This window comes from Glycine max, chromosome 10 (genome assembly GCF_000004515.6).
Source record: "Glycine max cultivar Williams 82 chromosome 10, Glycine_max_v4.0, whole genome shotgun sequence".
Classification (NCBI taxonomy): Eukaryota; Viridiplantae; Streptophyta; class Magnoliopsida; order Fabales; family Fabaceae; genus Glycine; species Glycine max.
The window spans coordinates 13754962-13772810 of record NC_038246.2 but is presented as its reverse complement, the minus strand read 5'-3'; the positions used below and the strand labels follow the sequence as shown (position 1 = coordinate 13772810).

Sequence of the window (17849 nt, the reverse complement as noted above, 5' to 3'; positions counted from 1 at the left end):
AAAAGGAATACCTTAAAGATTGAAGAAGATGAACAGAGAAGAAAGGGAATCACAAAATAGCAAGTGCAGGAACAAAAAAGATTTAGAAAGGGAAGGTAGAAATTCAAAGTGACGGTGGTCACGAATCAAATGTCCACTCCATTTAAAGAGGAGATAAACTCTTCGGTAATTGGTGGGAGCTGAGGTGGTGCCCTAATTTTTTGCACCACAACGCAGCCCCACTCACCCACGCACCACGTCTCTAGTACGTGCCCACTCTATGAGTGACACGTATGCAAGAGTATTGCATGTGCGTCGCACATGCCTGTAGCAATAGACAAAACGTGATGTTTGTCTTTAATGCACTCTCCAACAGTCAGAAAAGGGCAGAGTTGTCAAATACAAAGGTTTTCCTCACTTGACAAGTCAAACCTCGCCTGCAAAACCAAAAGCATGTCCACTCCGGACAACTTGACAAAAGCAGCTCGGACAACACTTGTCCAGGCTAGGGGACTTGACAGACCTGTAATTCTTACACCGGTCAAAGTTACCACTCTCGACGTCAAACAATACTTGTCCATGCTTGGGGGCTCAACCGACTCGTCACCCTCCTACTTGTCAAGGCTACTACTCCCGACATCAGACAATCTTCTTCGACACCGGACAACCTCTTTCGTCGGCAAGCCAACTCAAAGCCTTGGGGGCTTATATTGTCCAGGGTCCATAAAAAACATGTGTCATGCTACATGGCACTCTGAGACACACGTCAAACCTAACGGACAAGTCATCTCTAACCATCTAATTATTCGAATTTACTATCATCTCTTTATCTCTTGGCAGATATTCAATTATCTACAAGGCAACACATTAAGTAACAATTATTTACTAGCTTTTATCTTTAAGTTATAAATTATTTATAACATTATTTATAAGCTATCGACTATGATCTATAAGCCAATAATCATCTGCAAATAACCCCTATCAATAAGGACTTGCTCCCTCTCCATACTATAAGTACCTGGTTCTCTTGTATTCTTTTTAGGAACACACACCTACTCACATATGCATACATACATACATACATACTAATTCATATTCTCCTAACTCACGTACTTATTTTGAGCGTCGAAATCTTTTATTTTACATGTCTCCCTCATGTCCTCCTAACAGAGGTCACCAGTGTGAAAAAATATTATGAGTAAAATAAAAGAAAAAATTTAGTATTGTGTTTCAATTTTTACCATAAAAAATATTACGAGCAAAATAAATAAAAAAGATTAGTATTTTGTTCAATTTCTATCAACAAAAAAATATTACGAGCAAAATAAAAGAAAAGATTAGCACACTAAGGTAGCCATAGCATAGCAGAGAATAGAGATCGACATAACATAGCCAGCATCAGCATTCAGTAACATCAATATCATCGACAACAGACAACAATTTCGGGAATCCGCTGGCTATGACTGCAGTTGTGGTCGTCCCATTGGGCCTTCTCTTCTTCGCTTCCGGCCTCATCGTTAACCTCATTCAGGTCACCTCATTTTCTATTCTTTCTAAATAAATCGATACACTATTCAATCTTCATTCACCTTCAACCGATCCCTTTCTCTTTCTCACAAACAACATCCCAATTAAACCTCTCATTAATTTTATTATTATTATTATTATTATTATTATTTGGGCTTTTGGTTATTGTTCTAGATTTAGATTTGTTCCTTCTTTCTGGGTTGCAATGAAACTGTAACCGTCTGTACTTTGTTCAACTCCTATATGAGAGACAGTTTTCTTCACATGCTTTTAGTTGTTATTAATTAATTGATTGTTGATTAATTAATGATAGTTGTTTGTTATTATGAGGTGTTGATTTTTTATTTTTTATTTTTATTTTTGTGGTGTTCTCAGGCAATATGCTACGTGGTTGTGCGGCCGGTGTCGAAGAATCTGTACCGGCGGATGAACAGGGTGGTGGCGGAGCTGCTCTGGCTGGAGCTCGTGTGGATTATTGATTGGTGGGCCGGTGTTAAGGTTTAATTTCTCTTGTCTTAGTTAATGTTGTTGATTTGAGTTATTGTTCTCCTCTAGTGCAAGGTGGTGTTTATTTTTTAGTTGTTTTGTGCTTTGCTTGCTATGCTAGATGACTTGGCATTGGATTAGTGAATGAATTTAATTGTCATGCATTGTCGGTGTAAACGTTTTTATACCGGTGCGTAAATGTTTTTGTAGTGACACCCAATCAGAAATCATCATTAGTATGACTTTTAAGTAGTTATTATTATAAAAATAAACAAACTTGTCATATTTGTGGTTGGATATGTATTGTTTATTCATGCTGAATTATTTCTGTCCTGTTTCTGTTAATAGTATTCGAATTTTGAAAACTTGGGCATTTTATACGAGGGTGTACAATTGGACTCCAAGGTTTGAGTAAAGGTTGTTTAGCTGGGAAGTAAACCTGGTCATGATGTTTGGGGTACTCTCAAAAGTGAAGCAAGTGTCAATGTTGATGCTTGACTTATATTTTTTTTGGTCAGCAAAAGTAATATATATTGATAATGAAGTACCAGAGGTACTAAGGATACAAAAAACATGGTATCTCAGTGAGCTGGTTCCAGAATCAGACTTAAATCAGTCTTGATGGGAACCAGATACTAAGAGCAGAAAAAAAAAAGGAAGATTGCTCCATATGGGGGGAAACTGGAGCGAGGATTACAAGGATTTGTTATCTTTCTTATTTTTTGGCTTACTTTACCCCTCCTTTTGTGATAAATTTTGGTTTTCTTCTTCTTCCCTTAGCCACAAAGCTATGAAAGAAGTAGAGATTTAGGGAGACTGGATATTACTGTGCTTGCAAGTCACGATCTACCAAACAATTTGGCACAGGGACTCATTCTTTTCTCTTTTTGATAGAGCTTCTTTTCATGTAAACTAAAAGGTTCAGAGATTTGTGCCCTTGGACTATTTCTTGACGAGCTCCTTTTGTAGCCAACTTTCTTTAACAGATACTAATTTTTTAGGTGGTTGTTAGCCATGGCTTTAGGAATTCTAGGGATATTCTATCCTTTTGATATCTCTTCTCTTCTGTTGTTTAATGCTTTTGATAGCCCTGTCTTGTGTTCTTATCGTATTATATCTAACTACTTTAAAATATATTACAATTGTGCAAAAATGATGCTATCTAAGAAGAAAAATTAGTAATGTGAAAGACATCATATATGAACTTTAATGCAATTTAATTGTTCTTATTGTTGCATTTAGAATAATCAAATCTTTCATTTGGAAATTTCTGGCTTCAGGTTCAAGTATTCACAGATCCTGAAACCTTTCGTTCAATGGGTAAGTCTCTTGTACTATTCATTTAGTGCTAGGCTCACCCCCCATCCCCCCAATTCTCGCTCTTCTTGAATTCTGATTCTGTCTAGAATTTTCCAGGTAAAGAGCATGCTCTTGTTATCTCCAATCACAGAAGTGACATTGATTGGCTTGTTGGATGGGTTTTAGCTCAGGTGATTATCTTATTTAGTATAACTTCTTTCACATATTCAACACAACAAAATTAACACAGAATTCACATATATATTAGCATGAGTTGTTTATTTCATTTGTTGTTGTGAATTGTTTGATATTGTCATACTAGGATAAAAGGACACATTTGTATTTTGTAGCCTACTTATACATTTGTCTATTTCATCATAAATATGGTAGTCTTAGATTTGAAATTGTGTTTCTGCGACTCATCTGGTTTTTGCTACTGATTGATTATTGAACATTATTATTCATCAGCGTTCAGGTTGCCTTGGCAGCACTCTTGCTGTGATGAAGAAATCATCGAAGTTTCTACCGGTATGTTTTGTTAGAAATTGTTGTTTTAAAATGAAAAGATGGAATGGCATTTGCTTTCCATTCATTATGATTTAATGGTTTGATCAGGGGTGATGGAAATAATATGATTTGGTATTGGAGTATGAATTATGAAATGCAGGGATGTACTGTATCTATATATTGATAATTTATGGGATGCTCTGTTGACTGGTTTGGTTTATTGCATGGTCTATGTCTGCTTAAGTCCTGATTAGACACGGAAGCTTTTGAACCTGATTTACTTGGATTCTTTTGTGGCTTCATTGATGACATCATTGTTTAAAGTCAATGTTGATCTATTAGCTAAGTTCCAATGTGCAGGTCATTGGTTGGTCAATGTGGTTTTCTGAATATCTTTTCCTGGAGAGAAGTTGGGCCAAGGATGAACGCACATTAAAGGTATAGGTTACTGAAATATAATTCATATATGTGCTGTATGCTCATAAAAGATTCATATTTCTACATGGTATCTTAATGTCTTCTCATTCATTCACCGAGATGCAAAATTACTGTAGTTTTTCTGTCTAACTCCTGCTCTATTCACATCCTCTCTCTTGGTGCATAAGCTGTTTTATTATTTGTTAATCACATTTTAATCTTGCAACTTCGCATGCGCAGTCAGGCCTACAGCAACTGAGGGATTTCCCTCTTCCCTTTTGGTTGGCTCTCTTTGTAGAAGGAACTCGCTTTACACAGGCCAAACTATTAGCTGCTCAGGAGTATGCAGCCTCAGCTGGATTGCCTGTTCCAAGAAATGTTTTGATTCCAAGAACTAAGGTGGAATATAAATATATTCTGATTTTTTTTGTTTGTCGTTTTTCTTTCCCTTGCTGTTCTTTCCACTGTTTGGAGCTGTTATTCATGACTCTTGTCTAGCTAATTATCAGGCTCAACCAATCCATGTTAACATATTCTTGGTGGGATTTTCTATGAAATCATATTACTGTTCTTCTGCCTATAATTAGTTGATACCAATCTACTTGTCAAGGGTGGCTAAAGGGTTTGAATCAATTTTGAGATTTAAAGTGAAGGGCTGGTTCTCTTTGTGATGATTCAGACTGGTGATCCTTTGTGGATAGTACATCTTTGAACTATGTGCTAGGTTAATATGGACAATTGATCATTGCTTTATCTAATATTTTGAGGATTATGATAATTTTGACTTTCATGTGTAGCCCGAACATAAGTTATTTAGATTCCCCCGAATGTATAACCCTCTTATTCATCTCTGTGGAAAATGCCTTAACAGTTTATTCAACAAAGTTGATTTAATCCTATTGCAAATCTTATTAGGGTGTCTGCATTTCAAACTCTGTTTCACCTTGTATTGTTGGTTGTCCTGACATCTTGACTCTTCTTGTAAATTATGTTTGTCTTCTAAACTAGATGATATAGGGCACAAAAATAGTTAGGGAGAAGGATTGGAAGCGGAAGCCATGAAAAAACTAGGGATCGAAACAAAGCTCTGATACCATAAACGAATCTCAAGTGAGAGAATATAGAAAACTGAATTGAGGTGAAAAGTTGATATTATTCAACCCAAAGAATGAATAGTTTACACCTCAGTTTATATAGGCAGTTACATAACTGTAACTGTCAACTAACTATGAACTCACTACTAACTATAGTTTATCCTTTACACAATAGCTGAGAAAAGAAAACTATCTATCGAGTAAGTATACTCCTATAGGGGGTTCTAACTAGACATGTTTATTTGGGTTTTCTTGAACCATTCGATCATAGAAAAACAGGAAAATTGAAAGGTCACTGGTTTTTGAAGGTAGGGAAATTTGCGTGCTATTTGATGGGGGCTTAGGCCCATTTGGTAGTGGATATTTATTTGTGTATTTAGGATCCATTTCAGTGACAATATTCGAGTTATGGTTCTGAATTTATTTTTACACTTCTTTCAGTGTTGGAATTGGTTTACAATCATGATTCTATGTTTGGGCTGTGGTACTATGCCAAGAATTAGGGTGTAAAATTAGACTTCTAAGTTTGATTCCAATTCTATTGCTTGGGTGTTAGAGCTAGAAATTAAAAAACAAAATGCAAGTCTCAAATTAAAAATTATTTAATATACTAATAATTAGACATTTTTAATATAATAATATAATTAATATAAAATACCAAGGAATTGATTAAGGAACTAAAAAGAGTAGTATTTATCGTGGAAATCATAGGAGAGCACAAAAAAAGTCATGGGAAGCACAATTTTGCACCTCTCAATAAAAACCTTTCTCTTTTTAGTTCCTTAAACAATGTCTTAAGGACATTGGTTAGCATTTGCCATATAAAAATTAGGCTTATTGGGCCCACTTCCAATTCCAGACGTTAAACATACACATGATGATTTTTCTAGAAATGAACAATTGGGGGTTTGATGGGTTGGATTGTTATTTGTATCTTCCATGGAAAATAGGTTAGGGTAGTCTACAGTATTTTTATTAAAAACAAAAGTTGAAGAGAAGAAATCTAGGCATCACATTTAGGTGGAAGGACTATACATTCACATAAATTAATTTTAGCTGTTAGATTTGAAGGAAAAAATTTGAAGCAGGGAGTGGAAGGAATCAATAAAGAACGAGGGGAAGAGAAGGACAGAGAACGAAGAGTTACATATTAGAGATTTCTTCCCCTTGTTAAAAATTTAAAATCCTCCAAAATCTTCCCTATTGGGGAAATATAAACATGTTCATAAAATTGAAACAGGGAGGGTTTTGGATTGTCACTCATTCATTTTCCTTTCTTCAGATTCTCAAACAAGGAGATGGTTTAATTAAATAAGAATTTGTGAAATTACCTGAGAGTAATCGTCTTAGCCCTTTGATTTGCATTAACAGAATACCATAACCAAATTACTTAACTGTAGGGCTTGATGAAAGCTATTTACAGTAACTTTGTTTTTTTTTCCAGTAAATGTTAGCTCCCAACTTGTTATATATATGTCAGTTTATCATTAGAGTTAACAGATGAGATAATTGTTTCTCTAGAAAGAATATTTTGTTTCATTACTTGTTCTACAAAGTGTTGAAATAGTTTAAGCTACTCGGTACAGTAAGTTCACATGATTTTAATTTAATTTCAAAATAGATAGACTTTATCTTTGTATTTTACTTTCATGCTTTGGCTTCTTTGTTCTTTTAAATTTACATAACACATTCAATCTTACATATATTACCTAATAGGCAGTGCTAACCATTATATTAGGTTTTATTGTTCTTTTCTGTTGGTTGCTCTGAAATATTTACTCCGCTATGTTGCTTTCAGGGTTTTGTTTCAGCAGTAAACCATATGCGCTCTTTTGTTCCTGCCATTTATGATGTAACTGTGGCAATTCCCAAGAGTTCACCTGCTCCTACAATGCTAAGACTCTTCAGAGGGAAATCTTCAGTGGTGAGCCAATCAAATTGAGATTTAGAAAGAACAGAAAAACCTGCATCTATAGTCTTCTTTTTTTCTGACCACATTATTTACAGAATGAAATTTGACTCTGTTGAATATTTTAGTATTTATCTATGTTTGATAGCTTAGTTGGTAAGCTTTATTCAAAAGGCAGCAATGAATTGTCACTTTCATAGTCCTTCTCTCTCTCTTATGTATTGTATATATATATGTATCATTTTGAAATCAATAAAGGTTAAGAGAGAAAGTGAGAATATTACTCGAACTCACCTCAGTTCAAGTTGGCATCAGAGCAGGTGTCGTCTGCCGCCCGCCGCCGTCGTCCACCGCCGCCGCCGTCATTTCCGGTGGACATTTCTCTGACGAGATTAGGGTTAGGCTCGCCTTGAAAAGCGTGACTCAGCCCTGGGAAGCGCGCCGCCACGCGCCGTCCTTGTCCCGTGCGATCTTCGGCGCGTGAAGTCCACGCGCCACCGTCTCGGCACCGGAATCGCATCGCCACCGTTCCCTTAGTCGGCCCCTTCTGAGTCCGTTCCAGCCCTCAGTTTTCAGTTGTCACCTGGAACGTATCAGCCCTATTCTCCTCTCCTTTTTACTCCCTTAGGGTTTCATCTTGTGGGTCAAAATGGCTTCCTCTGGACCTGTTTTCTCCTTCTTTGGGACTCCAACCATCTCGACTGCTAAACTAAACTGGAAAAATTACCCCTCGTGGTCTGCTTCCGTGGAACTTTGGTTTCTCAGTCAAGGACACCATGACCACTTGGAGAAAGCTTCCGATTCCATTCCAAATGACAAAAGACCTGAATGGGAGAAGCTTGGCTATCAACTCTGCGATGTGTTATGGCAATCAGTTGAGCCAGATATTTTGGATATTCTTAGATCATTTAAAACATGTCGTTCTTTTTGGAAGAAGGCCCATGAAATTTTTGCCAATGATATCCAAAGCTTGTTTGATGCAACCATGAAGGTTACAACCCTCAAGCAAACCAGCCATGACATGATTGCTCATGTGGGTAAGGCTCGGGCTGCCGTGGAAGAGCTGAGAAAGTTCCTTGTGGCTGATTCATTGGAAGAAGTGAACAGAAAACTGGACAAGTTCTACATGGTCCTCATCTTGAGAAGCTTACACTCAGACTTTGATCATATGCGTGATCAAGTACTCGCTGGGGATCAGGTTCCATCAATGGATTTCCTCATCACTAGGTTTCTCCGCGTGCCTCATGTATCGAAGGATGAAAATCCTGCTGAGGGTGTGGAGACGTCAGCCATGGTTGCATCTCATGGTAGAGAAGGCGGCCGCAACAGTAGAGGAGGCCGTAGTGGAAGGGGTGAATGTCTTCATTGCACTTACTGCAAGAGGATGGGTCACACCCAAGAGAATTGCTATTCGTTGCATGGGTTTCCTGACAAGGTCGCACAGGTTTCTAGATCAGAGAAAGCAGAGTCTAAGTTCTCTGATGAAGAGTATTAAGAGTATTTGAAGCTCAAATCTGAGAGACCCAGCAACCAAACTCAATCCTCATCTATACCATGTTTTTCAACAGCATGTATCTCTCAATCCATTGAAGGTCCTAGTCCTTGGATACTCGACTCAGGTGCCTCTGATCATATTTCCGGTAATAAGTCCTCCTTTTCATCCTTTTCCTTTCCAAAAATTCCTCATCTCGTTACTGTAGCTAATGGCTCCAAGGTTGTGTCTCAAGGAAGTGGTCAAGTTTCATTGTCTCCCTCTTTGAAATTAAATTTTGTATTATTTCTTTCTCAGTGTCCCTATAATCTAATCTCATTAAGTCAGTTAACTCGTTCGTTAAATTATTCAGTAACCTTCACTGCTAATTCTTTTGTTATTTAGGAACATGGGACGGGGCGACTGATTGGAGAAGGACATGAATCACGAAGACTTTACTACTTGGAATCCAGTCCACCTGGGTCTTGTTTTACAATCTCAAAACCCAAACTTTTGCATGATCGTCTGGGTTACCCAAGTTTACCAAAATTGAAGATGATGGTTCCTAGTCTTAATCTTCGAGTCTTAGATTGTGAGTCTTGTCAACTAGGAAAACATGTCAGGTCATTAGTTCCTCAAACTGTACAAAGATGTAATTTGGCTTTCTCTACCATTCATTCTGATATTTGGGGACCAAGTCGTGTTACGTCTTTTGGTTTTCGATATTTTGTAACCTTCATTGAATAATTCTCCAGATGTACTTGGGTTTATTTAATGAAAAATAGATCTGAACTTTTGTCTATATTCGTGTCATTCTACAATGAGATTGAGAATCAATTTGGAAAAACAATTAAAATTTTCAGAAGTGATAATGTTAAAGAGTATTTCTCTCACGATTTTTCTTCTTTTTTGTCTTCCAAAGGTATTTTATATCAGTCCACATGTTCTCACACACCACAACAAAATGGTATAGCAGAAAGGAAGAATTGTCATCTTCTTGAAACTGCACGTTCCCTAATGCTAAATTCGAATGTTCCTACACATCATTGGGGAGATGCGGTGCTTACTGCTTTTTTCCTAATCAATAGGATGTCCTCTTCTTCTCTTGAAAACCAAATCCCTCACTCAATTGTCTTTCCTCATGATCCACTATTTCATATTTCTCCTAAAGTGTTTGGTTGTACCTGTTTTGTCCATGATTTGTCTCCTGGTTTAGACAAACTCTCTGCTAGGTCAGTCAAATGTATCTTCTTGGGTTATTCTCGTCTTCAAAAAGGTTACAAGTGTTACTCTCCAACCACGAGACGATACTACATGTTTGCAGATGTAACCTTCTTTGAAGACACACCCTTCTTCTCACCTTCCGTAGACCATTCTTCATCTCTCCAGGAAGTTCTTCCTATTACTTCTCCTTGTCCTCTAAATAACTCAGACCAAAATGGCAGTGTTGTCCCATTTTCCTCACCAAATTCACCTGAAGTTGCCTCTCCACCTCTGATTACAGATCAACACAGGACAAGGCAGATTGAATCTCTAGTACCTGAAGCCTCTCCTCGTGATCCTCGTTCTTCAACCAGTCCTACACTCATGGATCCTTCCTCTCCTTCCACTTCTTCTCCTCATTTTGACTCACATTGGCCCATTGTCATCAGGAAAGGTACTCGCTCTACTCACAATCCTCATCCTATTTATAATTTCTTAAGTTACCACTATTTGTCTCCTTCATATGGTTCCTTTGTTTTCTCATTGTCTTCCCTTACTATTCCTTCCACTATCCGTGAGGCACTTGATCATCCTGGCTGGTGACAGGCTATGATTGATGAAATGCAGGCTCTTGAAAATAATGGTACTTAGGAGCTCATTCCTCTTCCTCCTGGCAAGACAACTGTGGGTTGTAGATGGGTCTACAGTGTTAAAGCTGGGCCCAATGGTAAGGTTGATCGGCTTAAGGCTCGCTTGGTAGCTAAAGGCTACACACAGGTATATGGCATTGATTACTGTGATACTTTCTCTCCTGTAGCCAAACTCACCACTGTTCGTCTGTTTCTTGCTATGGCTGTCATCCGTCACTGGCCCCTTCATCAGCTTGATATTAAAAATGCCTTCCTCCACGGTGATCTTGAGGAGAATATTTATATGAAGCAACCTCCTGGGTTTGTTGCTCAGGGAGAGTATGGCCTTGTGTGTAAGCTTCACTGATCTCTCTATGGGTTGAAGCAATCTCCTCAAGCTTGGTTTGGTAAATTTAGTCATGTTCAAATGTTTGGACTGAAACGAAGTGAAGCTGATCACTCTGTATTTTACTGTCATACATCTCCTGGAAAATGTGTTTATCTAATGGTCTATGTTGATGATATAGTGATTACAGGGAATGATATACTACTAAAAGAGCACTTATTCAGTCATTTCCAGACCAAAGATCTAGGATCTTTGAAGTATTTTCTTGGTATTGAAGTGGCTCAATCAGGAGATGGTGTTGTGATCTCTCAGAGGAAGTATGCTCTTGATATTTTAGAAGAAACATGTATGCAGAATTGTAGACCTGTTGAAAGCCCTATGGATCCAAATCTGCTGCTCATGGCAGATCAAAGTGAAGTTTATCCTGACCCCGAGAGATATAGGAGGCTTGTGGGAAAACTCATTTAGACCATTGGAATGCTGTCATGTGTATTCTGAGATATGTTAAGAGAGCTCCTAGACAAGGGTTGTTGTATGAAGACAAGGTAATACGCAACTATCAGGATATTGTGATGCTGATTGGGCTGGTTGTCCCGTGGATAGGAGGTCTACATCAGGTTATTGTGTCTTCATTAGAAGAAATCTTATCTCTTGGAAAAGCAAGAAACAAACTGTTGTCGCTCGGTGTAGAAGCTGAATATTGATCTATGGCTACAGTTACTTGTGAACTCATGTGGATTAAACAATTTCTGCAAGAATTGAGGTTTTGTGAAGAGTTGCAAATGAAGTTGTATTGTGATAATCAGGCTACTCTTCATATTGCCTCAAACCCAGTCTTTCATGAAAGGACTAAGCACATAGAGATTGATTGTCATTTCATTCGAGAGAAGCTTCTGTCCAAGGAGATTGTCACTGACTTCATTGGTTCTAATGATCAGCCAGCGGATATTTTGACTAAGTCCTTAAGAGGACCCAAAATTCAGACTATATGTTCCAAGCTTGGTGCATATGATTTATATGCTCCAGCTTGAGGAAGAGTGTTGAATATTTTAGTATTTATCTATGTTTGGTAGCTTAGTTGGTAAGCTTTATTCAGAAAGCAACAATGATCATAGTCCTTCTCTCTCTCTTATGTATTGTACATATGTATGTATCATTTTGAAATCAATAAAGATTAAGAGAGAAAGTGAGAATATTACTCAACTCACCTCAGTCTTCTAGTGACTCTTTCTCTGTGCCAACCAATGATGACAAGTTTGTGATTCAATTGGCTATCTCCCTTGCAGAAATTATCAATTGATCAACACTTTGGTTTTTTTCAACTTTCTTTTCATTTCAGTGTTTTCACTATCCTTCTACAAGTAATTAATGTGCAGAGAATTTTAACCACAGAAATTAATTTTAATCTGACTAGAAAAACGAATTAGGAGGCAGTAAAAGAGTGCCTTGATGTGTCTTGTCTTGATTTATGAATACCCTTCTGCTCAATCTGTATTCTTTGGGAAAATAGAAGCCATGAAAGAAGCACATTAAAATTAGGAGTCTATTGCAGGTAGATAGAATTGATTGTGTTTTTTTTTCTTCCCTAAATTGTATGCTATTTGCAGAACATATTATTCTAAAGTATGTCTGGTGTTTGTCCATGTGAAATGGCCAATGGAGACTAGTAAGAAAAGTTTATCAAATAGAAGATTGTCTGATTATAGGGGTGGCAAAGCAGGTTGAACCCGCTTAACTAGCCAAAAATGGCGGGGGTGGGTTAGGTTTCTCAATCCACCAACTTGCCTAACCCGCCCAGCCTAACCCACCAACCCGCTGGGTTGAAGGTGAATTAGCTAGCTGAGTTGATCCACCTTACCAACCCATCTAGTCCCACCAATATTTAAAGCATATTCGAATAAATTTATATTTTTACATAATTAAAAAAGAGATAATATGTATATGTACATAAAAAAATAAGCGATGTGCTAAAAAAATGAATTGGTTGTTTTAATTTTTTTTCCCTATTTTTCTGGTACTTCTTTTGTGGGCTTGGATGGGTCAACCCATCCTGCCCCTCGCATCATAAGTCGGGGTAGCTTGACCCGCTATGCCACCCCCTACTTGATTAAAAGGAGTGCAAGAAGATTAAAGAGAACTTTAGAAGAAACTATTAGAGACTGTTTTGGTAGAACCCAATGGTGTTTATTGATCCATGGAGCCAATCTCACTTAGTATGAAAAGGCTTGGTTGTTGTTTTGCCACCATTGTGGGACACCTGATCATCTGATTTAACTTGGCTTTGTTATCCTGGAGATTTGGAATAGGCTTCTTTGTTTAAATGGAAAGCCAAGGTATTGCTTGGGAATTTGGAAGGACTGTAGTTGTTTGTTAAAGAAAAAGAGTTGTGACTATGCAATTTGGTACTTTTGGTTTTACCTGAAGAATAGCAGAGCTTTTTAAGGATCCATAGTTTTCAATGTAGCTACCTGAGTAATTTGGTGCATATGTTTTTAGTTTTTACTTTGAAGAATAGCAAAGCGTTTAAGGATTCAGGGTTTTCTATGTACCTATGATATAAATGACTTCATTCTGCTGCTTTGCTTTAGTTTGGTTTTGTTCATCTAAGAGGATTCCTTATCTTTCTTTCATAATCTTGGGTGTTTTTTCTTTATGAAATGTCTTGTTTAATAAAAAATTTACTCATTTTACCACCTTAGGTTCATGTGCATATTAAGCGGCATGCAATGAAGGATTTGCCAGAAGAAGATGAAGCTGTTGCTCAATGGTGTCGAGATATGTTTGTGGCTAAGGTGTGTGTTAATTGAACAGTGATGGTTACTATGTATTAGCTGTCCAAGATTTTCTTATTGCTAGCTATATAAATAATTTTACAACGTTCCTAATATGTCTATTTGCAAGAATGTGATAAAACACCCAAGCACTTGGGGAAATCACCCCTAAAAGCTAACTGTTATTATATTTAGCTTATAATTCTTGTGGTTTGATGATTTTACAATTTTGCTCTTTTTCCTCTCCTTGTTCCTTTGGGATGCAAGGATACATTGTTAGACAAACATATAGCTGAGGACACATTCAGTGATCAAGAGCTGCAGGATACCGGTCGACCCATAAAGTCTCTAGTGGTGAGATACTTTATCTCAATATATGTCTAACTTTGCATGCTCCTTATTTATCAGCTATCCTCTTTTCGACATAACCCTATTTGGATAAAGCAGTATCATTTCTTGCATGGCTCAACATTCAATTTCATTGTGGGAACAGGTTGTCATATCGTGGGCATGTGTCGTTGTTATGGGGGTCGTAAAGTTCCTCCAATGGTCATCACTACTATCCTCCTGGAAGGGTGTTGCATTTTCAGCATTTGGTTTGGGAGTTGTTACTCTACTCATGCACATCTTGATCATGTTCTCACAATCTGAGCGTTCAACCCCTACCAAGGTTGCCCCTGCAAAGTCCAAGAATAGCGAACAACTGGAGGCTAGGGATAACAAACAAGACTAGATCACACACATTACCTGAATATTCTATACATAGAGAATTCTTCTGAGGTCGCATCCTGAACTTGATTTGCATTTATGTGATTTTGAAAAAGAAAAAAATTGCATTAACGTGTGTTTAGGGACTCACTACCCCCTTTCTTTATTTGTTTGCTTTGGAATTGTACCTCGTATGTGTTCAGTCCTTGTATTATGTATTATGCATATACTATTCATTATTTTGAAATTAATTAGGATGAATTTGTATAGACTAATATATAGGAATGACATACAAAAATCCTGCCTAACTTCGCAGTTTTTTTAGAGACTTGTACACTTTCTGGTATTGGACTATTAATTGTGGTTATTTCTTGCTCCCCTTCTAATTTTTTAATTGTGTTTGGTTTATGTGCGATTCTCTGACTTTTCATTTTGTTCAGCACAAAGGAAAACTGTCTGATGGACTTGCCCTCTTGAGAAAGAAAAGCATGGAAATAAATAACGGGAAGAAGCATAAAAGTCGTGCCATTTTTGCCAATAAAATCTTGGAATGAAAAGCAAATGCGTAAACCGTAAAAAGCATGTCACGAATAAGCACTACTTAAATTTGGCGTGGTTTGGTCCAACATCTTTCCATTAATATACGACTAAGAAATTTATAATGTTCATTATCCTTGCAACTTTTTATGGAGAATTGAACATTCTTTGGTATTGCAGTTTTTATGTTATTAATTTTGAAGAATACTATAATCAGGACTTTTAGTAGTTGTTGGGTGAGACTCCAAGATATCTTTATTAAGTTTTAATTCATCCAAAGAATTATGAGATTATTCTTCGGTTTAGATTAGTTACACTTATTAAAATTTATCATTTTTCTTCAAGGATATTTCCTGCTATGGGATGATAATTTACCTAGATCCCATGAGTACTCATGATGGGTACAATAAATATTCGCCAAATGAGAATGGGCTCAAAGGTGGGTATCCGCAAAATTTAATGAATATGGGTATATGTACGAATATTATAGTATCTAATACACATAATATGAAATATCTTAATTTAATTTTAAAAATAAAAATCATGTAAGTACAAAAAAAGGAAGAATTTAGTTTATATGTATTTCTAATTTAAAATATTTTTACATGTATCTATTAAGAATTCATCATATCAATGTATTATAAATAGAATGGTATGATAAAATAGTCAAAGTTTTTTAGATGTTTATGTGATAATACTGACATTGTGTTTAAATTAAATTCAATAGGAAGCAAACCAATGTCCTTTCCTCTTTTTTTTCGGTGGGCAAAAGGGGGAGACTACCATGTGAAAGAGATTCACACTTGAGGGGGATATGTGTTGGGTTACAAGTGTGAGGTGAAGTCCCACATCGGGTAGAAGTGGAGAGGTTGAGCACTATATAAGTGAAGAGAAGACCCATAAACTTGAGCCTTAAGGTTTTGGGTTAGAGTGTGGTGTCAGGCTTCCTTATGTGGTGACTTGTGGTCCATATGTGTATCTCTCGAATCTCCCCAACAAAACAACACTAAGAGCATCTCCAACCGGAGATGCATCCATGGTTTTTTGGGCTAAGGAACGATTTCTTGTGAGTTCTTCGGCGTTGGAGCACAGTGACGTGGCAGATTCAATTTCTTCTGCGGACTCTGGATTCCTTATATAAGGAACTGTTTCATACGAATAAAAGCTCAGACTCAAGGAGTCCGGTGATGGTGGCCTCATCGGGGCATAGGAAGGGGAGGGTCCGGCAAGAGAGACATTGTTGATGAGGAGGGCTTTGTTGGTGTTGGGTCATGTTGATGAGGAAGGATTTGTGTTTGAGAGGACGAGAGGGTTTTTGTTGTTGCTGCGATCTGGTGTTGTTGGGGAAGCTTCTGGAGAAAAGAGGCCCTGATTTGTAGGAAGAAAACAACAGTGGGAAAGGAAGAAAAGAAAGACTAAACTGTTGAAAGCTTTTATAAAAAATAAATTAATTATTTTTATAATAAAATAATTTAAATGTTTGGATTTTTTGTGGTTTCTTGCATTGGAGTAAAATTTTGTATAAGTTTCTTATGAGTGACATGATATTGTGGGGACCACAAAAAGTACCGCGGAGATCACAAAAAGATGATTAAGAAACTCAGATAAGAAACTTGCGCTGGAGATGCCCTAATAATCGCGCTAAAAGGCGATAGACATTACATCTGCATTAACGCTAGCAGAAAGAAATGCAGGAACAACATCAGAAACAAACAACTATTCTTGTGAAGGCAAACCAAAAGAAGCTAACTTATTTGCAGCTTGATTTAGCTTGTCTCAAAGAATGAGACCATAGGATATTCCCACCATTCAAAATCATGTGATAATATTCTGCATAATATTGAAACAAGGATGGTGATTCGGACATCCACTTTCCAGTAGTTGAATAGCATCCCTTGAGTCTGACTCTATAATAAGATCTTTTTTAAATCCTTTCTCCCAAGCTGTGAGCATACCAAGATAGATAGCCCAAAGCTCTATATGAGAACAAAATAGAACCCTACTTTTAGGACAAAAGAGAAAATGACTCTCCCATTATGATCTCTAAGCAAACCTCCAACAACAAATTTTCTTAATTGTCCATGCACCGAGCCTTCAAAAATCACAATTAAGCTTGTAACGACCAAGAGGTGGATGATTCCTGCTGATATTAACATTACTACATTAGATGAAACATTGGCATCAATAGAAGACATTTGATGCTACAGATTTGTACTATGCTCAATTGCATCTACTTGTCGAAGCACAATATGCATAATATTAGTGGAAGACTGATAAATATTTTGGAATATAAACTCATTCCTAGATCTCTAAATCACATCCAACACGACAACAAAAATAGTATTCCACTTTCTGTTGTCAACCTCCTTGCAAGACAACATATTAGATCTCAACCAAAGACAAGGCTGAATCTGGAACAAAAATCAAGTGGATATCAGCTAGAAACCACAAGTACCAAACAACTCTGGCCAAAGGGAACAAAACACATGATCAATATCACAATCAGCCGTCATAGAAATATGCCTCGATCTTCTGCTTTCATTAGTAAGAAGAGCATTCACAAAAATCTTCCATAGAAGAAAGCCAATTCTCTCTGTCTGGACCATCCCACTTCCAAATGATTTTATGAAGAGGATCATGAGCTTGAGAATTACCACCAACAATACTATGTAAGCCAGAGAAATTTTAAAGTTTCCATTAGCAGAGCCAATCCAAGAAACTATGTCCTCCCTTTTAAACGGACTAGGAGGAGGCTTGAATTTTATCCAGAGCATGTGAAAGAAGCTAAGAAGTCAACAACTGTAAAATCCCAAGAGCCATCAAAAGTCATATACCGACAAACATATCCTACAAGCTCTTATAAGTAAGCGTTCACTCACAAGTGACAAATTGTGCATAAACTGCCTATATAAAAGAACTCGCGTCCACTACTCATAAGAACCAGTGTTACGACACTGAGCATCTCT

The 17849-nt window shown here is 37.2% G+C and overlaps 1 protein-coding gene across 1 annotated transcript; it reads left to right on the top strand.

The window, feature by feature from the left end:
• Window positions 1–1296: 1296 nt before the first annotated feature.
• Window positions 1297–14670, top strand: LOC100814107 (1-acyl-sn-glycerol-3-phosphate acyltransferase 2). Its single transcript, XM_003535809.5, has 11 exons — window positions 1297–1510; window positions 1882–2004; window positions 3273–3312; window positions 3409–3482; window positions 3760–3819; window positions 4159–4236; window positions 4456–4614; window positions 7108–7233; window positions 13567–13659; window positions 13906–13992; window positions 14132–14670. The coding sequence occupies exons 1-11, from the start codon at window positions 1439–1441 to the stop codon at window positions 14369–14371; spliced, it is 1152 nt and encodes a 383-aa protein (XP_003535857.1). The 5' UTR covers window positions 1297–1438; the 3' UTR covers window positions 14372–14670.
• Window positions 14671–17849: the final 3179 nt, after the last annotated feature.

Coding starts and splice junctions, on each gene's coding strand:
- LOC100814107 (XM_003535809.5), top strand. CDS start 1,439: ATGACTGCAGTTGTGGTCGTCCCATTGGGCCTTCTCTTCTTCGCTTCC. Junction 3,820..4,158: donor AATCATCGAAGTTTCTACCG/GTATGTTTTGTT, acceptor TCCAATGTGCAG/GTCATTGGTTGGTCAATGTG. Junction 4,615..7,107: donor TTTTGATTCCAAGAACTAAG/GTGGAATATAAA, acceptor TGTTGCTTTCAG/GGTTTTGTTTCAGCAGTAAA.